The sequence below is a fragment of the Alternaria novae-zelandiae genome, assembly GCF_023758075.1.
Source record: "Alternaria novae-zelandiae strain BMP 2774 chromosome Unknown scaffold_8, whole genome shotgun sequence".
In the NCBI taxonomy this organism is placed as follows: Eukaryota; Fungi; Ascomycota; class Dothideomycetes; order Pleosporales; family Pleosporaceae; genus Alternaria; species Alternaria novae-zelandiae.
The window spans coordinates 437,942-457,457 of record NW_026056968.1 but is presented as its reverse complement, the minus strand read 5'-3'; the positions used below and the strand labels follow the sequence as shown (position 1 = coordinate 457,457).

Sequence of the window (19,516 nt, the reverse complement as noted above, 5' to 3'; positions counted from 1 at the left end):
CGAACCATCCGATTTCCACCGCTCACACGCTGGCTATCCATCATCACACTGTCGCCCTTGGCACCCCTTCGCTCTCTACAAGGCGTAGCATGCCTAGGTAGTCACAGCCCCAGCTAACCTGTCTAAATTCTGAAGTAAGGCCTTACCCTCATACATACAACGCCGTCGCGGGGTTTCTTTACTATGCAGGAACTAGCCAAGAATCACTTTTTACAGTCAAGGTCATTATTATCTCTTGGTACTGAGGCAACCTTGGAATAGTAAAGAAACCTAACATAAACGACGATGATGATTGCTATGCTGAGCACAACCAAAGCAATGCGAGACTTTTCGCCGCCTGGATAGGCACAGATCGTTCATCCCGTCTGCTCACCCAAACGGTAGCGATAGTGATAGAATCGTAATTTCATCATGGTGGTATTTCAGTAAGAGGCCGAAGGATGTAGACAACCTATAGATGATACACCAGAAGAAACGGAAGAGGAGTTGTATTGGACCAGGTTGGTGGTGATAGGAGGCTGAGCAGTAGCAGTCAACACGAGTCGGGTGGTGTCGAAGTACCTAGGTATCTTCTCTACCGGGACGGGCTCAGGCCGGGGGTAGGTATCTGATCGTTGATTGTACCTCCTTGTATGCCATACCTAGGTACTTTCGCGACTCAGCTGGTCCAATAATTGACACAGCTCGTGGAAGCGCTCAATGCAACGACAGTGGCTCTGATGTTTGTGATGGTTCAAACTATTGGTTTGGCTGATGGCGTTTCGTAGCTGCGGCGAGTCGTCCGGAGCTTTCCACTTTCGGATAGCTTCGCCCTATCTGTGGCGCTGCCAGGCTCAGGTGGTAACTCCAGCTGTACTACAACAACACAGCCTCGCTCCCTGCCATCGACTCTTTCGTCTCTCTCACTCCGTCTCGAGCTTCATCAACACTGTGCGAAACTTCCGATATGACGAGAAATCACCCCAGCCTTCGCAAGGCGGCTTCGAACGCGGACCTCTACGCGGATCCGTCACCGCCCCGCCCGCTGCGGCATTCGTACTCCACGACACTTGGACGCGCTCACACAACCGCATCGCTACCTCAACGTCATCGACAGGACCGAGTGACAGAGAGAGGATGGAGGAGCCGCGAAGCTGTTTCCGACTACCGTAACCGGCACAGTATCGCCGCGACGTATCCCAACCTCATCGATGTTGAAGACGAAGACTACGCGCCGCCTTCGAGCTACCAAAACCCTCCACCTGTACCACCGAAGATACTAGAGGTTCCAGTTGAGCAAGTCAAAGAGGACGTCGAGATGCCTAAGCCAACGCCCTCTCATTGTTGGATTCCGGTGCCTGCTCGCTCAAAGGAAGATCCGGCACGCTACACGAAGCCCTTCACCGACTACATGACGAGCAATCCTACAATCTTCCACGCTGTCGATGCTGTCGCACAGGACCTTGAGAAGGATGGCTACAAGAAGTTGTCTGAGCGCGATGCGTGGGAGCTGAAGGCTGGCGGCAAATACTACGTTGAGCGCAACGGGAGTTCGCTCATCGCCTTCGCTATTGGTGACAATTACGCGTCGGGCAATGGAGCTGCGATTCTTGCTGGACACATTGATGCGCTCACAGCGAAGTTGAAGCCCATCTCGAACCTTCGCACCAAATCAGGCTACGTACAGCTCGGTGTGGCCCCATACGCCGGTGCACTGAGCGACACATGGTGGGACCGCGACCTTGGTGTCGGTGGACGGGTACTCGTCAAGGAGAATGGGAAGATAGTCACGAAGCTTGTCAAGCTGGACTGGCCTATTGCAAGGATTCCAACACTAGCACCTCATTTTGGTGCTGCCGCCAACGGGCCGTTCAACAAAGAGACGCAAATGGTCCCTATAATCGGTCTGGACAACAGCGATATTGGAAGTTCGTCGGAACATGGTGAGGAGAACTGGAAAGCCAGTGTGTTGGGCGGAGAGGGCGCATTCGCTGCTACTCAGCCGGAGAGGCTTGTGAAAGCCATCTCAAGCGAACTCGGCATCACGGACTGTATGTGCACTACACCCTCACGTCCATGAAGATACTAACTTGTAACAGATTCGACCATTGTCAATTGGGAGCTTGAGCTCTTCGATACGCAACCCGCCCAGACCGGTGGCCTCGACCGCGAGTTCATCTTCGCTGGCCGGATCGACGACAAACTCTGCTCTTGGGCTGCGATTCAAGCTCTCCTCAACTCGAGCTCATCCCTCTCAACCTCGTCCCAGATCCGCATGGTCGCCCTCTTCGACGACGAAGAAGTCGGCTCGCTACTCCGACAAGGTGCTCATGGCAACTTCCTCCCCAGTGTCATGGAGCGCATCGTCGAAGAGTTTGTGTCCAACGGAAAGACCGGCAGCGCTTTGAGCAGAACATATGCAAACTCTTTCCTCGTCTCCAGCGACGTGATTCACGCGGTGAATCCCAACTTCCTCAACGCGTATCTCGAGAACCACTCTCCGCGTCTCAATATTGGTCCTGCTGTCTCTGCGGACTCAAATGCCCATATGACGACTGACGCTGTCTCCACCGCTATTCTGCAGCGCTGTGTTGATCGCGATGTCGGTATGCGCAAGGTCGACCCTAAGCTTCAGGTATTTCAAATTCGAAATGATAGCAGGAGTGGAGGCACCGTTGGACCAATGCTGAGTTCTGCAACGGGTATCAGGTCCATTGATTGCGGCATTCCGCAGCTGAGTATGCATTCTATCAGGGCAACGACGGGAAGTTTGGATCCTGGTCTGGGTGTCTTTACTTTCCAGAGTTTCTTGGAGAACTTTGAGAGTGTTGACAAGGAGTTCAGGGCATAGAGTGTCGTTGGAGTTGGATATATTCTCGAGTACAGAATCACAACTGGTTTTCACGTCTTACAATACAAATCAGTGACCACATGTCTAAATGGTTGAACCAGAACGTCATTCATTGAACAGACTACGAATTGAAGTATTCTAAGTACTCCGCGGCCTTGACCATAGCGCCGGAAATCCGAAAACTCCACCTTGATGCCGCCAAAATCAATTCGTGCAACGCCGCTGGGCGAGCTTCGTACATACTCTCGGGATCGACCTTGGCCACCGCTGCAGTACCCATAGCACAGAAACATACGTCTACTAAGCATTGGGCCGTGTCGGCATTTCCTCATCTTCGTCATCTTCTGGGTGACCAAGCAGGTCCTTGACGTTCTTCATTTCATAGTGCTTCTTGCGCAACTCCTCAAACTTGCGGTGCTTCTCCCTCTCTTCCTGGGTGGCGTTGGGGAGGAGCTCGCCGTGGTAGCCTTCATCTGTATCCATGCCCTCTTCCACCATGACCCTCTTCTCGCTCTCGGGTGTCTGCGACTGTCGTGCCTGCAGCTCCGGCTGTCCCAAGTCGAACTCGGGTATATCTTCAATCTTAGGTTTCCGCTTTGGCTTGTCCAGCTCGTCCACCTTGAGCTCTTCGGCGTTGAGCATTTCGACCTCCTCTTCGTCCTCGGCGGGATCGTACTGCTTGGCGTATGGTGTCTTGGGCTCATCGATCTTCATGGTGCTGTCGCGGTTCTGCTCATTCAGGTAAAGGTTGGCCTCGTCCCACTTGAGCTGCGGGCTTGTCTCGTCCGCGGGGTCAATGCCCGACTGCCGTCGTGAACCGATGCCGCGTGGGTTCGACGAGGATCTTCGGTGAGCGCCAGCATTGCGCAGCGTGTTTTCCAATACAATTTCCTTCTCTGACAATTCGCGACCCAGCTGCGGCCGCTCGGATATGGGGCTTACGGCCGGTGGAAGCTCGCTAGTGGGGGACGTTTGGGAGTCGGCGCGGTACGAGCTAGAGTTTTTGAGGATACCTGGCCTTGTTAGCCATGCGTGCACCAGGCGGCGGGGTATGGGAGAGTCCCACCCTTAGGTCGCTCAGGATGCGAGCTCGGCGAATGCAGTTCGGGGGATTGTCCAGTCATGTTGGGTGATATGGGAGGGACTTTGCGACAGTAGCCGTGGGTGTGAGAGGCTGAGATGCGGGAGGAGCTGGCTTTGTATGGTGGTGGGCGACAGATGAGGCGACGGCGTTAGTTTAGGACGGCTAGAAAGCAATGCGCGTGGTGGGGTGCGTTGTCCTGTGAACGGCGGAAGTATGACGTAGGCCCCAGCACAATCCCACCCCGCACGCGTTCTGATTCACATGCAGGTGCGGCCTGTAACCCCGGTCATTGTAGCAGATGCAGAGGTTGCCGCGGTTATTAAGACGTCTCGATGCATCGAGGAAATGTCCACCCATTGTGGTCAGTGTGGACAACCTGGTCGCAAGCCGCCTGTGGTCAAAGCACGCATGAGAAAATCATCTGTATTATTCTGATATTGCTTTCACTCCGGAACAAGTCCGCCATCTTGATGCTTTCCTCATTCTGTATCGAAGGACAAGCGGCTCTACGGCACCTAGCGTCTACGAGAGGTAACTGTCAAGCGATGCAGCCAATGTCCGCCAAGACTCTTCAGCGTGTTCTAATGTTAGAGCTTTCTTAAACCGCGACGCGCCTGACGCTACTCGCACCGGAAAACATCCATGGCGGCGAGATGTCAGGTACTGAGATACACGGTGAGACCACAAAGGAACCAGTGCCCAACCTTAGCGGCTATTCAGAGCCAATTCACCGCCTGAGCAGCGCTATATAGTACTGCTTAGTCGTCAATTAGCGGAGATTCCAGAGGTACCTGATACACGCGTGGCACAATTGTGGGCTTCAGACTTTGCCTTAGAGCTTCAAGCTCAACCAAGAAATCGCAAAGTTGCGATAGTGTACATCTGGCTGAGACTCAGACTACCAGAAGTGGTCCAAAGGACCTAGTCATCACTAGCCGTGTCGCGAACGAAAAAATCATGGCGGCACACATACAGAAGAGACTGAGACAGCTTGCAGCCTCAACGCGTCGCGCGCGTGATGAAATAATGTCCCTACTTTCAGGTCATCACCGCATCATGGAAGCCACCGAAGCGGCCCTCGTGATGATGGTTTTAGAAGAGGATGGCTCGTTCTGGGCCAGTTATCCGAGTTGCCAGCTGAGTAGGATGTGTCGAGCTGGCAAATGATACGAGTCAAAGGCCGGTGTTGAAGAAGAGAAGAGGACGGGCGCGCCGGCGAAGAGAATATCGAGCTCGGTTGATGACTAAGCCACATCCCTGCCGCGGAAGGCGCGCGCCTGAGCTGCAAGTGCCAACCTCTCAAACGTTTTCTCAGTACGCACCACCATCCGCCATTGCACACGATACATCCCACCACGCTCGACAATCACACACCCCCGCCTTCGCCACATCTTTCCGCAGCATCATACCAACGACACGTGACAGACTTCCTCCTCGCAGCAAACATCCACCACCACAAACTACACCCCGCATATCTTCGACGCACATTGGCCGCTAGCCCGCCAGCTCCTCTGCTGCTTGTTCGCTCGTTACTCCCACCAAGCCTTGGATATTTAACCTTCTTGCATTGTATTATATACTCGTTTGACACTGCTGCCAATGGATAACAGGGATAATCTCTGGACTCGGCGCTCCAAGTATGCTCCTGCGTCCCCGCATCTTTGTTCTCTCCACTGACGGCCGCCAACAGCACCAGCAAGCTCTCTCTCTCCATGTCACATTCGGAAAATAACAGCGAAAAATCCGAGCCGCACCAACGCACCGTCTCCGCTACCAAACGCTTCGGTGGCGACTCCTCCCACGGCGGTCGAAACCCTTTCAACGCTATATCGCCCTTGACACCCGGTGGTTTAGCGTCACCCACAACTGGGGGCTCTTCTGCGTTTGGGCTCGGCTCAGGCGCGTTCGCCTCCTTTGGATCTGCGGGAAAGGCGCCCAAAACGCCTGGCACTGCTTTCGACTTCAAAGCAGCCGCCATGTCGTCGCCCACGCCCGCGACACCTTCTGATAAAAAGGACAAGCCCGTGAGCAAGGTCGTCAATAGCATACGCAAAGAATCGATATCCACAACCTCAATACCAGACAACACAGCGAGTCCCTCTGCGCCGCCAGATTTCAATGCGCCGTGGCCGCTCAAATACACATGGGCGGTATGGTACCGTCCGCCTACGGCCAAGAACGTAGACTACGAGAAGTCGATTGTGCCCCTCTGTAAATTCAGTACGGCGCAAGAGTTCTGGAAGGTCTTCTCCCATCTTAAGCGTCCTTCGAGTCTCCCCTCCGTTTCCGATTACCACGTGTTCAAGCAAGGCATCCGGCCGGTATGGGAGGACGATGAGAACAAGCGAGGTGGCAAGTGGATCATGCGCCTGAAAAAGGGCGTGGCTGACCGCTACTGGGAGGACCTGCTACTAGCACTCGTTGGAGATCAGTTCCTGGATGCCGGGGAGGAGTTCTGCGGCTTCGTCTTGAGTGTCCGGAGCGGCGAAGATGTCTTCAGCATCTGGACTAAGAGCGATGGTGTGAAGAATGTCAAGATTCGGGATACAATAAGGCGGGTCCTCAAACTGCCGGAGGGGACCAACATAGTATGGCGCAGTCACGACGACAGCATCGCCCAAAGATCGGCCATCGATCAAGCCCGCCATGAGAAGAGCCAGCATGAAAAACGCAGAGTAGTGTCTACGGATGAGTCACGTGAGAAGCCGACTGCTGGTTCCTAGGAGAATCTCAGCCTAGCGACGATCTTCAGGCCGACCCCAGATCAATCGCAAAGCCAACCATACAACCCATGTATTCGCCACGGTCGTCTGACGGCTGGCTTACGCGACCGTTATTCGCACCGTATGCCCAAACGCGTCTGAAACAACGCCGCTTCGTGTTGTACTGGGTGCGGGTTGCAAGTTGGCTGTCAATACTCTGGTGCTTTCGACGGAGCACCGCTTGTAAGAGAGACTGCTAGCTTCTGTTGCTGAGTGAGTTGCACGGAGAGATGTTTCTTTGCCGAGATGCACAAACAGATACCGTGAAGGTATACACCATACTGTCATCTGTAGATGCGTTCATGACATGACCGCGAATACCTTCTGGTCACGTCAGTCACAACTCGGAAATGTAGAGCGCGCTCGATTGGGGACGTCGCTGAAAGGCTGGCCATGCACGTAGCACATCCAGGGCCCTAGCCTCATTTCTGTACATTGTATTTTTACATAGCGAAGCGTAGGATCTCAGGTAGCACCAAGCCCTGAAGCCCGCCTGTCCACAGAGCGAGGCATCGAAGAAGAATATGTCGCATTGATTTGTGACTATGAACATATCACCAAAGTCCCCAACGTGACCTTATCCGACGTGCAGTTTGTCGTGACGCACCAATCTGTCTTCGAGCTCGACGTCGCAGCTGAGCCGTCGCGTCCCTGCAGCGCGCTGAAGCACCTACGTCAAGGCGCACGGACGTATCGCCGACGGGTTCTCTGGCGCACCTTCACCTCCGCATGCCCCACGGTGCGCGTCTGCGCTTGTGCAGTTCCCTCACGCAGTTCCGAGGTCACCCAGCCTACCAGACGATGCGAATGCCCGCCGCTCTGCCACCGCAATGCGACACCAATGTTCACTAACTTATTCAACGGCATACGAGCCGCTGCCGAAAGCTCTTTCGGACTCACCAACTCAGACGTACGCGCCTTTTCCTTGCTCGACGGCTCGACTGCCTCAGACACTCAAACAACTACACTCCCCTCTCATGCTGAACTGCCTGCGCCCCCAGCTAACGCCATGTCGCCACAGACAGACGATGTCGTCCCCCAGTCGCCCTCGGGTCCCGGCTTGCCTCCCAATCCTTTCCTCGAGGAGTCAACACCCCCCAGGAAGACCTCGCGCGTCCTCATAGACCTCTCTTCGCCCCCAAAATCTTCAAGCCGAACTCCACGCAAAGAGGCGCGTTCGGAAATGGCCCGCCCACGGCAGCACGTCACACAAAGGAGCGAGGATGAGAAGCGATTAATTGGGGATTATTCGTAAATCGCCTTTGTACACCGAAACGGAAGAAAGAGACTAATGTTTGCGAAGTAGACCTGCAGATGCTATTAGTATGCCCGACCCATCCACTTGGATGGCGATACCGAAGAAGCGCACCATGCCTACAAAAGTATGCATACTACCACCTGTCTGTGCCTATAGTATTATACTGACCTCCAAAAGCCAGGGTCGAGTAACGTCTTCAAGCCCGTAGACACGATACAAGGAGGATCCAAGAAGCCTACTACGTACGGGAAGCGCGATCGTACACAGCCGCCACTGATAGGCCAGGCGCATGGGCCGGGCCAGGCTGCCTACCTTCAGCGAACAGACAGAGCACCTGCAACAACGCCTCGTCGTCCTTCTTCCTCAGAGAGCCAGGATAGATGGTCGAGTGGAGCTACACCTGGAAAACGAAGGAGGACTGCCAACGTTATTTCACTTGTCGATGACGACGATGAAGTGGTGGAAGTATCTCAAAACCACCAAAATACACCTGTTGGCACGTCACGCGAAAGGCCGCGTTCTGCCTGGTCTCTGCATTCACAGATAAGCAACGGGAGCGAGAGCACAGTAGGCGACTACAAGCCGCCTCAGGCTACAAGCGAATTTAGAGAAGTAGACAATCTTCTCAGACCGTCCCAGAAGAAGCCGAGGAACTCGAGTTTCAACACAGCCAAAGGTGGCGCGCGACGCTCTCCTCTTACCGGTGGTTCTCTATCGACCAGCCCTGGCGTACATACTCCTCGGCAGGCGATATTGCAGACGTTTCGACAGGGTGAATCCAAGCGAAGTCCTAGGAAGTACGACGGAGCCGAAAGAAAAGTCGACATAGTCACGTCTCGCTACTTTCCCGAAGCCCGCATCAATGAGTCAACATCTGATCACGCAGACCAGAACCAACGTGTAACAGTTGAAGACGAGGACCTTCGCACCCAACACAAACCTGTGCCAAAGCAAGCGGGACCTATGACTGACAAATACAGCGCGGACGAGCTTGCCATCACGCCTCCGCACCCGGGAACCAGACTTGTTTCGAAGCAAAAGCAAAAGCAGACTGCAAATAGTGGAGTCAAGCGAAACGCTCGCGGAAGGGTTGTAGAAGGACTCTGGCCACTTTCGTTTGCACGGTCGTATGGGTTTCAGAGCCACGGATCAACAACCATGGACGGCCATGCCATCTTGCTCTTAAGATGGAGGAAAGATGAGGGGTTACGTGTCCAGACTTGGGAGTCAGTGGATGGCGTCTACGATAGCAAACTTGTCATAGAGCCTAAAGACGTCAACCAAGTATACGCGGACGGTACAAGCCGCATGCGGTTGACGGGCCCTCGCGGACACGACGGGAACAAACTCATCTTGGACCTGGAGTTTGCTGATACTGCCGATTTCCTCATCTTCCGTGATGAACACGCAGTGTCGATGACGTCAGGCGGAAAGTGTATCAATAAGTCGGATGATTACATGACCCATCTTTTCAAAACACCTCTCCCATCGAGAAACGAGAAGGTTGGTACGTCTGCACTGGTAGGCGATTCAACAGCGAGTTTTGAACAGCCTCACCGCGAAAAAGCTAATGGAGTGTCGAAGAGACCTCTGTTGGATCAGCTCAAGCCCGCTGTCCGTCAGCATGTTATTGATGCTGAATCTGGCACTACCACGACAAGCAGAGCATCCACCCGTCCGTCACGTTCAACAAGATCGGCCCCGATTAATTACGTCGAAGACACGCCTACACAGTCGGATGTACCCAAATTCTCAGTCGAAACTGGACTTGGACAACCCTGGGCTAAGTAAGTTTCCACGCACTTACTCATGATTCTGCTAACCATCCCAAGGTCTCTTGAATTTGGCGAAGGTCGTCAACGGGCGATAGTGCACTTTGATGATCTGCCCCGCCTGGACGAGGAAGAATTCTTGAACGACAGCCTGATCGATTTCTACATGATGTGAGTGCGTGTTCACCTTGCCATTAGCGCTGCTAACCTTCTCCAGCTACCTCTTCAAGCAGCTCAAAGTGCCTGCTGATAAAGTCTACTTCTTCAACACCTACTTCTTCACGAAGCTTACCGAGAACTCGGGTCGGAAATCCATGGACTACAAGGCTGTGCAACGCTGGACGTCTAAGATTGATATCTTCACCTACGACTACATTGTTGTTCCCATCAACGAACAGTATGTCAAATTACCACCGCTTTGATAGCCTATGCTAACAGTCTATAGAGCCCATTGGTACCTGGCGATTATCTGCAATATGTCGAAGGTTCAACGCAAACCCATAGTTCAAGACTTCGATGAGCCTCAGGTAATCCCACACGATCAAGCAAGTGATTCAGCCGTGACAGCCACGAACCCCGAGACGCATGCGACTATGGTACACAAATCAACATCCCCAGAGCCAAATGTCATCAATGAAGAAGCAACAGCGGCCCAAACGAACGATGAAGAGCCTATGCTTTTTGATGAAGCGGCACTATCTCTTGTCGACCGCGACGATACTGGGACCGAAACTCCGCATAAATCAGAGACGACCCAAGCAGATTCAACATCCCAGAATCCAGATACAGAAGCTTTAGCTGAAATCAGAGACACACACGCAGGAATATTGTCCCAATCTCAGTTCACCGCGTCTTCTGCAAAAAAGAAGGCAAAACGCAAGCCCATAGCCAAAAGAGATCCTGATCAACCTGTCATCATAGTACTCGATTCTCTTGGTGGTAATGCCCGTACTGGAGCGGTTCGCGCTCTCAAAGACTGGATAGCAGCGGAGGGGGCAAGCCGGCGTGCTATGGAGGCTGTCATCAAAGAGAACGGCTATTATCCCAAGAGTACACAGGTTCCAATGCAGAACAACTTCACCGATTGCGGTGTTTACCTACTTGGCTACATCGAGAAGTTCTTCCAGAATCCCGATGACTTCAAGAACAAGCTGCTCACTGGATCAATGTCGGCTCAAGAAGACTGGCCGGAGCTGAACCCATCGGAAATGAGGCACAAAATGCGTCAAATCATATTTGATTGCTACAAGAAGCAGGAAGACGATAGGAGAGCACAGAAGAAGGCGAAGAAAGGATCTGCGAGCTCAAAGACATCACCAGCTCCGACAACGTACAAAGCCTCGGATCTGGGCAGACACAACTCTGATGAGTTATCCAGTGAAGAACCGAAGCTCGCACTCTCGCCCAAGAACGCAGGCGCGCAGCCCACATCGCCACGAACCCATTCACCTTCTCATCCTCCACTCAGACTCGCATCGCCGTTCAGTTTCGATGCGAAGCATACTTCTGCTGTTGAGGAAGCACCTCGAATAGCTGTCAGCAAGGTGTCTGACTCACCACCTGTGCTCACATTTCCTGCAAAGCAGGCCGTTGGTAGTCCACGGTCAGAAACGACACCAAGGCGCCATAGTCCCGAAGTGCGCATTTCCAGCAGAACGCCCCAATCACATGATTCTTTGCGCAACGGACACATCACTTCGAACAGAACACCACGTCAATCCAAAGAAAACGATCAAACATCTCAAATACCCGGTACATCAAGCCCAAAGAAGCGCCGAAGACACGGTGACGATAATGATGACATGAAATCGCCATCAGCGAAGCGCCAGCTCATCAAGTCGCCCCAACGACATCAAGATGGCGATCTGGAAACTAAGCAAAGAGCTTCGCGCAGCCGAGAAGGCAGTGTCCCCGACGCACCTATTGAGATCAAAGACTCACAGGAAGTCAAAGTCATCAACGTCAACCATCGCCAGCAGGTGCAGGCAGCTCCCACTGCTCAGCGGAAACCCGCCTCACGTTATGCACATTCCAGCGAAGGGCTCCGTCCTTCACCTACGTTTGAAGAGATTCCGCGTTTGTCGTACAGCACAAAGACGTCTAAACATGGTCAACACGAAGGTACTCCCGTTGATAGTGCGCTCCAGACAAAGCTGGACGAAGACGACTATGCTAGGGACAAGGCCCGGCGTTCAGAAGCACCTGCTCCCAGCAACATAGATGGAGCGCTGGAGCGTAGAGAGGAGGTATGTGATCCAATGGAAGGGATCTCACAGTCCACTCACGAACTGCAACTTGATGGAGTCAACGACGGATCCGTGGTTCAAGAAACACCAGAACCCGAGGAGAAGAGCACAACCGTCCAAACTGGATGGTCGAGGGACAACCCTACCCTTCTTTAACTGCTCGAGATGAAGCTTCTTCTTTGTTGTTCTGCGAGCGCCAGCTCGACCTTTTACTCAACACATCTATACCTATCTTGGTTTCACGGAGGCGTTATCTATCAGGACTAGTGACGGGGTCTGCAAAGCTCAGCTGTGATCTCGGAGAACAGCATGTCGCAGACTATATGCACATCTGGCAGTGTGCCAGAGATGATAGTACAGCCATATGAACAAGCAACATTTATACTGCACTTTCGAGAATATTATCCTCCTTCGTACCTCCTTCGTTCAGTTGGCGTGAAATAGTTCCGTTCGCGCCGCGTCCGCCTGTAGGGTCATCGAGCGCTGCCACTGCATCATCGACTTCTGCATCTTGTTAGCCTTGAAACCACGCCCCCCTCGTTCGGGAGGTCTACCGTTGATCGACGGCCTACCCTGGAACCCTTCATCGGTCTCAGCTGCTTCTCTACCCACCCACCGTTTCATCTTATCCCTAACGAACTCTGCAAAGTCCCATTCCTCGGCCTCCAGTCTATGCGCGCCCGCTGTCCAGATGTATGTTTCCGCTTCGACCTCTTCGCCTTCTACATTATCTTCTTCCTTTTGTGATAGGTCGCCCATGCCCACTTCCGTACTGGCGTTGTCATGTTTCGGTTGCAGGACCTTGACTTTTACTTTCCGACGCTGGTATTCTGAGCCTTCGAAGATGTCCAGTCGCCAGATGTCGCCGTCTGTGAGGCCCTCTACAAGTGTGCCGCGCACAGATGAGGAGGTATCGACGGGGAGGATGGCTGGGTAGTCTGCTTGCTTTACTTTGTGTCGTCGGTGCGCGTGGAGGATGGCTGGGCGTATGTGCAGGAGCGAGGCATGCGCTGGTGTAGGAGGGGTTTGCGAGCCCCATATTACGCGGTGGAGGACGGGCGGTGCCATCAGGGTGCCGTAGAAGAAGGCGGTATGTGACATTTTGGTGGGTTGACAGCGAGGGGAAGTCTGTGTGTGTTGAGGCTTAGAGGATTGATGCTGGTAGAGGTGAAAGGCATCCATATATCGTCAATCTTGAAATCGAGTGGAAGCATGGATCTGTGAGTGCATTTGGGGTAACAGCCATGACGGCAGGCGCTAAGCTGCTTATCAGCCCTACAGCGGCCACTAATGCAAGCCAGATCTGATCTGCGGGAGATTGCGCCTCCTCCCTTTTCGCCGCGGGTGTTGTTTCGTTCGAGCCTCACACCCCGAAGCATTGCGCCAAAACGGTTCCGTGGTTGCGTGTGCGTTCCTTCCACAGTCGTCGGACATCCCAGCGTTGTAAAAGGAGACCCAGGGAAGCCTTCCGACGTTCCGAGACGAACCGCCGGGCCAAGCACACGACCACCAACATGTTCTTCATCAGCGCCATTGTGAAGAACATCGCACCCGTCTTGTACGACTCCACACCTCCTTAGCCTCTCCGTCTCTAACAGACAGCACCCAGCATCGCGACGAGTCCGATTACCAGCTATGGCGACCAGATCTACAGCATGCACCGAGCCCGCAGCTCCGCCGGCTTCTCCCTCGACATTCCGCTCATCATGCTCGTCGCCAGCATCCTGAAGGTCTACTACTGGTTCGGCGCCCACTTCAGCACCTCGCTGCTCGTCCAAGCCCTGCTCATGATCTGCGTCCACCTGCTCCTCCTCCACGTCGCGCTCACGAACCGACCGCCGCCCTCGCATCTCCCTTTCCAACACAAGGATGTTTCGAACCGACCGTACGATTTCTGGCAGTGGAGGGCGCCAAGGCCGTATTGGACCTTCATAACATACTTTACTGGGGTGCTGTTGGTGCTGCATCTGCTCATGTCCTCTACGAGCGTATTTGTGCCGTACACCGATCTGCTGGGCATGGTTGCGTTGACAATCGAGGCTACGCTTCCGATCCCCCAGCTCCTGGCTAACTACCAGAGACGCGGGTGCAAAGGATTCAGGCCTAGTGTCATCGTAAACTGGGTCATCGGTGATACATTCAAGATGTGGTTCTTCTTTGCCAGCAGTAGTGGTGAGGTACCTTGGGCTTTCAAGGCTTGTGGTATCTTCCAGGCATGTTGCGACTTGGGACTTGCAGCGCAATACTTGATTTGGGGCGACGGGCCGCCTGGTGTGGAGGGTCTGGGTCGGGAGAAGGAGATCAGAAGCCCGATACCGCCTGAGGAGGGATGGAATGCGGAGAAGCTGGGACAAACGAGCATGGCGGGTGGCATCGAGATGAGCGACGGCCAGGCGTGGGAGAGACCGAGGGCTGCGTAGAGTCATGTCGGATCAGAGAAGCGAAACGAAGACGAAGGAAGCCATAATGAAAGAGACGTTAATGTACACAGGCACCACGTATGTCAGAATAATAAGGTTACCAGATAAATATACCACGATACCAATGCGTGAGCCCACGGGGTTAGGACCACTCGAACACGATGACAATCGACCCATGACTTCTTCGCCTGACTTCGCGGGGTCGGCTGGCACTGGATTCCATGGCATTAGTACATATATCACGACTTCCCAGTCCACCTGCATCGGTCAGGACGAAGCGCAAAGATACCTAGCTAGACGCTTCCTCCTCACCATGGACTCTAACGCCACACCCACTTCTAAAGTACCTCATGAAGCCATTCGGTTCGCCATCCGCGAAAACTTCCCGTCCATTGTCGAGCCTTCTCACGCTCTAGGCGATATTTTGAATTCAATGCTGACAAAGATCAACACGCTCCACAAAATAGCCAGCAGCACGATTGGCGATACAAGAGGAAAGGAGATGACAGATGCAATAGATGGGCTCCTTGATGAATGTGCGGAGGTGGAAGCGCAGTTCAAGGTTTGGCACGAGAAGCTCAATGTTGCTTGTGTGATGATCAAGTTGGTGTACTCGCGGCAGGAAGCCGCTTCAGGGAAGTAGCAGGCAATGAACAGATGCGGAGGTTTGCTCGATCAGTTTCCCTGGGTAGGCGCGTACAGGCAGCTGAAATCTGCTGTTACTAGCAATGCGCCGTAAACTGTGATTGCTGCGATACCAACAAGCTTGGTCGCCGTATTCAAACTTCCTAAGCGCATCATCTGGCTCGGGTAAGTACTGTAAAATCCATAGCACAAACCAGGAATGACATTGCTGAGCTTACCTATAGCAAGCATTGTGATCGAGCAAGCCCAAGCATCGGCTATGCAGCTTCCCGATGAAATGACTGTGTCTCCACCCCTCCCATGATAGCGACAGGAAGCGAATATATCAAATACCTCCTCTCGCACGGGACACCAATTTAGAGCTTGATCATCCGTTCCTTCTCTTCACGTTCCAAACCGATCCTATACGCCGTTCTATCACAAAGGTAACGAGCAAGCATCTTCACAGAATGTTTGGTTCACCACACTCTACGTCGCGCCACCTCCGACGCCGCCAGCAGAACTACTCCTGGGACCACGGCTATCTCTACCAATCTGAGCTCACACCTGTCCCCTCCTACGAAGACCTCTCTATACCCACTGCCATCCACACTCCAATCGACCTCCCCTCTCGCGTCAGCGCTCTGAACCGCCGCGCAGCTATCGTCTCGGCCAACCTCACTCATCTCACCGCAGTCGTCAAGCCGCTTGAAACGATCAAGCCCGATGACCTGAGCGAAGCCCACCTCAGCGACATGTGGGAGGAGGGTGTGTGCTTGGGAAAGGCAATGGAAGAGTTCAAAGAGCAGATGGAGGAAGTGAGCTTGATACTAGAGGAGCTTCTCATCGGTCGCAAGAAGGGAATGAAGATCCTGGGTGGAGTTGGCTTGGGCTTGGGCTTGGAGAGTAGTAGGAGTCTGTCTAGGGGCTTCAGCAGGAGGAGGGGCTTGGGGTTCTGAGTATGGGCAATGGAGAAGTGGGATGATGCAACAGGTTTGGGTACCAGTGGCATGGCGTATCGGAGTGAAATTGTCGGAGCTTGCTATTGTTCGCGAGTCACACTGTCGTTTACGAAGTCTTCATGTATATTGAATCAATGTATTGGTATATCAGTCTATTCTATGCAGTCCATATCTACGCAGAGATCGGCTGCGCCGGTACACTTTCTAGAGTAGGCACAACGGGCTTCATCAAGCCTTGATCATCAAAGTACAGTCTATCGATGGTGACCTCTCTGTTCGTTCCGTTGCCGTTTGGGATGGCAAATCGGTGGTAGCAGATATACCAATCGTCGGTGTTCGGGACGTTGATGATGGAACTGTGACCAGTAGCGAGGATGCCCTTTGAAGCATCCTTCTGCAGTATAAGACCGTGGTATGCCCAAGGGCCATGGACGCTTGTAGATGTCGCGTACCCTACTCTGTAGTTCTCTGAACCAGTGTCATCGATAGAGTATGTGAGGTGGAAGAGGCCCTTGCGGTAGTTCATGAAGATGCCCTCGCGGAAGTCGGGAAGACCGCTAATGGAACGCGTTGTGTCAGCCTTTAGCGAGAGCATGTCGTCGCTGAGCTCAGCATAAAGCGCAGGTGTGGTGTCTGAGCCTCCGTTGCCCCAGAAGATGTAGTATTTGCCAGTAGTCGGGTCTTCAAACACGTCTGGATCAATGGCTTGGCCAGTGGTAACATTGCCTTCGTTAAGGATCATAGCTTCCGCTTGTGCTGTAAAGGGTCCTTCGGGGGCGTCTGCAACAGCCACGCCGATAGTCTTGCGGTCGTACTCTGGGTTGTTTCCGCTGAAGTAGAAGTAATACTTGCTGTCCTTTTCGATGATGGTCGGGGCCCAAGCATTTCCGGTCGCCCAAGGCACGTTACCGCTAGTACCATTGAGGGTCAAGAAGGGTTCGGCTGATCGGGTCCATGAAACTAGGTCAGGGGACTTCCAGACATAGAAGACATTACCGCCCCAGCCAGGGAAGCCATCTGTTGTCGCGTAGATGTAGTAGTTATCACCGAAGACCGCAATGTTGGGATCCGCGTACAAACCAGGGAGTACAGGGCTGCCTGCTGTCTTAGCAAGAACAGAACGTTTTGACTCCGCAGTCAGACCCGCAAGTTCTTTTGCCGTTACTGGAACCACAGTGCCATGACGTGGGCTAGTCGGCAATTTGTATGAACTGGAAACCTTCCAGTCAGGGTTGGAGATGTCTGCCGTCTCTAGCGGAATGTATCCACGTCCACCGTACTCATCCACAAAGAGGTAGTACTTCTCGCCATTGACATCGCCTGGATTGGACTTGAACACTGTCGGTCCCTCGACACTGCTAGTACCGGCGTTGCGACCAATGCATGTGGCAACTTGAGTCCAGGACTTTACAGGAGCAAGGAGCGAGTCGGAGCGCTCTTGGATAATGTCGGAGCAGTTTGTGCCTGTGCCGCCTTCGTCTTTTGTGAATCGGTAAAATGTATCCGCCTCTTGTATGACTGTAGTATCGATCCGTGACATGCCTGCGTCCTGCCAGATCTCGGGCTCGCTAAACGTGACGAAGTCCCGAGTAGTCACGTAGAGCATGCGGTGGTATGTCGCTCCTGTGCGGTCCGTATCGCTCTCAGCGTATAGAGACGACGCCCAAAAGACTACGTAAGATCCAAGATCCGTATCGTAATATGCTTCTGGGGCCCATGTGTTTCCAGCAGTGGAAGGGGAGACCTTGACGTGCCGTTGCTGAGACCATGTCTTGAGGTCGCTTGACTCCCAGATCTCTAGATACAAGCTACCTTTGCGAACTGCATCTCCCCAGGAAGTACCGGATCCAATCGACAAGTCGGTAGCAAGCAGGAAGAATCTATCGCCCTCTGGAGAACGTATCACAAAGGGGTCACGTAACCCCTTCGTGCCTTCAGTGGAGGCGAGGACAGGCTCGCCGTTGTTGAGTTCTCTCCAAGCTAAAGCATTGTTGCCTTCGCTGGCTGCGAGATAGATCTTTTCGCCCGCCAACGAGTTGCCCGTAAAATACGCAAAGGCATAACCTTCAAAAGCATCGAGTTTGACCGCCTGGCGTACGTTGGCACTGAAGGTGCGATTCGAGGTCGTGCCATCGCTGTCGATAATCGCTGTAAGATCGACTACAGTGTCGGCACTTTGTCGCTGAACCACGCCGTCTGCTGATATTACGGAAGGTTTGTTGCTCATCCATGTAACGTTCTGGTCCTCGGAGACGCTTGGTAGATGAAGATTCCCACGAACATCGTCAATGTTCGTGATCGCGAGGCTTTCTAGTGCTGATTGGGCCTGCGCTTTGGCGGTGGCTTGGGCAGAGACTGTCGACCACAGACCCCACGCATAGAGTGGGAGGTGGTACGACCACATGATGGAACAAGAGGAAGTAACGAAAGAGATACAGATGACCTACGGATTCTATGGGAATACATACCTTGAACATATACTGCGACTGTGAGCCGGGAGCTATACTTAACTCATACTTTGGAGCCATAACCACCCATCGGAAGCGATACTTCATCAACTCATCTCCTAGACTCTTGGTATCCTAGTCTTGAGTACGAGAAACTCCACGAATACGCGTTGACGGACAGAACCTTCTTTCAGCGACTTCCAGGGACCCTAGTCGTGTCAAACAGCTAAACCTTGACGATCCCCGGACTATCCTCCACATCTGCTTGAGTCGTGGAGCGTGGAAAGTGTGGACTACCAGGCACATGAGAAAGTAGAAGACGATGACGCCCCTCCCGAGGTCCTATGCGGAAATAGTTTGCGGGGTATGACGCTAATGACGCACGAGCCACCGGCATCGGTCTGCTTTGATGGTAACTCGGGGTGAAGACTACCGGACTCATAAACGACTGCAAGACCACTCTTCCTCATCTGTGTAGGGAGCTTGCCCGCTGAATCTTAGAGTCTCCGTACGCGTGCTCGTACTGCTGTCTCGATGTCCATTGCTGAAAGCGCCATGGGTGGAGTTTGTTTTTGGCGCCACTCCCGCAGCGGACTTTTGAACGGATACGACATTAGGAGCGGAGGTATACGGGCTAGTTCGTATGGCGGTCGCACTGTTTTCTGTCTCTCGTGGATCGGATAAAGAGTAGGTCGAACCGGCACAGGCAAACAACCCCCATTAGCCGTGAGCATGAAGCATGACGACAGGAGTGCAAGACGCGCTGTCGACACAGCAGGAAGATATTGTACGAAGGCAATTTTTTTGGCAGGAAATGAGCCATCCGTCAGTCCCGGAGTGCGATGTTCGTCGCCCTTAACATCAACACGTGGGATACGGAAGGAGGCACGCTTGTGGTGTTCGCCGACCGCCATGCCGCCCACCAAGTCCCCAAGAACCTTGGCAAAAGAGCGTCGCACATTCGAAGAGACATACCAAGGCTGGGCCTGCCCAGGATAGTACATGGAGGTGCAGAACGTGATTGCGGCAATTGATGTAAGTGGTTGAGATTCAGAACGGCCTTCTTGACATCAAATCTCAGAACATGAGCGGTAGTATTTCGCAACATTTG

General features: G+C 53.3%; 8 protein-coding genes across 8 annotated transcripts; 5 read left to right on the top strand and 3 right to left on the bottom strand.

Moving 5' to 3' along the window:
* Nucleotides 1–946: 946 nt before the first annotated feature.
* On the top strand, nt 947–2,830 carry J4E88_004640 (uncharacterized protein; the record flags this gene model as incomplete). The annotated part of the gene is made up of 2 exons (XM_049398284.1): nt 947–2,030; nt 2,079–2,830. 2 exons carry the CDS (start codon nt 947–949, stop codon nt 2,828–2,830), a joined length of 1,836 nt encoding a protein of 611 aa, XP_049255845.1.
* A 300-nt stretch (nt 2,831–3,130) lies between these two features.
* J4E88_004639 (uncharacterized protein) lies at nt 3,131–3,954 on the bottom strand (the record flags this gene model as incomplete). The annotated part of the gene is made up of 2 exons (XM_049398283.1): nt 3,131–3,843; nt 3,897–3,954. The coding sequence occupies 2 exons, from the start codon at nt 3,952–3,954 to the stop codon at nt 3,131–3,133; spliced, it is 771 nt and encodes a 256-aa protein (XP_049255844.1).
* Nucleotides 3,955–5,626: 1,672 nt separating this feature from the next.
* Nucleotides 5,627–6,637, top strand: J4E88_004638 (uncharacterized protein; the record flags this gene model as incomplete). The annotated part of the gene is made up of 1 exon (XM_049398282.1): nt 5,627–6,637. The coding sequence occupies one exon, from the start codon at nt 5,627–5,629 to the stop codon at nt 6,635–6,637; it is 1,011 nt and encodes a 336-aa protein (XP_049255843.1).
* An 880-nt stretch (nt 6,638–7,517) lies between these two features.
* Nucleotides 7,518–12,108, top strand: J4E88_004637 (uncharacterized protein; the record flags this gene model as incomplete). Its single annotated transcript, XM_049398281.1, has 6 exons — nt 7,518–7,927; nt 7,983–8,058; nt 8,112–9,721; nt 9,767–9,877; nt 9,924–10,103; nt 10,152–12,108. 6 exons carry the CDS (start codon nt 7,518–7,520, stop codon nt 12,106–12,108), a joined length of 4,344 nt encoding a protein of 1,447 aa, XP_049255842.1.
* A 223-nt stretch (nt 12,109–12,331) lies between these two features.
* J4E88_004636 (uncharacterized protein) lies at nt 12,332–13,053 on the bottom strand (the record flags this gene model as incomplete). Its single annotated transcript, XM_049398280.1, has 2 exons — nt 12,332–12,456; nt 12,507–13,053. The coding sequence occupies 2 exons, from the start codon at nt 13,051–13,053 to the stop codon at nt 12,332–12,334; spliced, it is 672 nt and encodes a 223-aa protein (XP_049255841.1).
* A 413-nt stretch (nt 13,054–13,466) lies between these two features.
* Nucleotides 13,467–14,372, top strand: J4E88_004635 (uncharacterized protein; the record flags this gene model as incomplete). The annotated part of the gene is made up of 2 exons (XM_049398279.1): nt 13,467–13,510; nt 13,562–14,372. The coding sequence occupies 2 exons, from the start codon at nt 13,467–13,469 to the stop codon at nt 14,370–14,372; spliced, it is 855 nt and encodes a 284-aa protein (XP_049255840.1).
* Nucleotides 14,373–15,466: 1,094 nt separating this feature from the next.
* J4E88_004634 (uncharacterized protein) lies at nt 15,467–15,955 on the top strand (the record flags this gene model as incomplete). Its single annotated transcript, XM_049398278.1, has 1 exon — nt 15,467–15,955. One exon carries the CDS (start codon nt 15,467–15,469, stop codon nt 15,953–15,955), a length of 489 nt encoding a protein of 162 aa, XP_049255839.1.
* A 175-nt stretch (nt 15,956–16,130) lies between these two features.
* Nucleotides 16,131–18,362, bottom strand: J4E88_004633 (uncharacterized protein; the record flags this gene model as incomplete). The annotated part of the gene is made up of 1 exon (XM_049398277.1): nt 16,131–18,362. The coding sequence occupies one exon, from the start codon at nt 18,360–18,362 to the stop codon at nt 16,131–16,133; it is 2,232 nt and encodes a 743-aa protein (XP_049255838.1).
* Nucleotides 18,363–19,516: the final 1,154 nt, after the last annotated feature.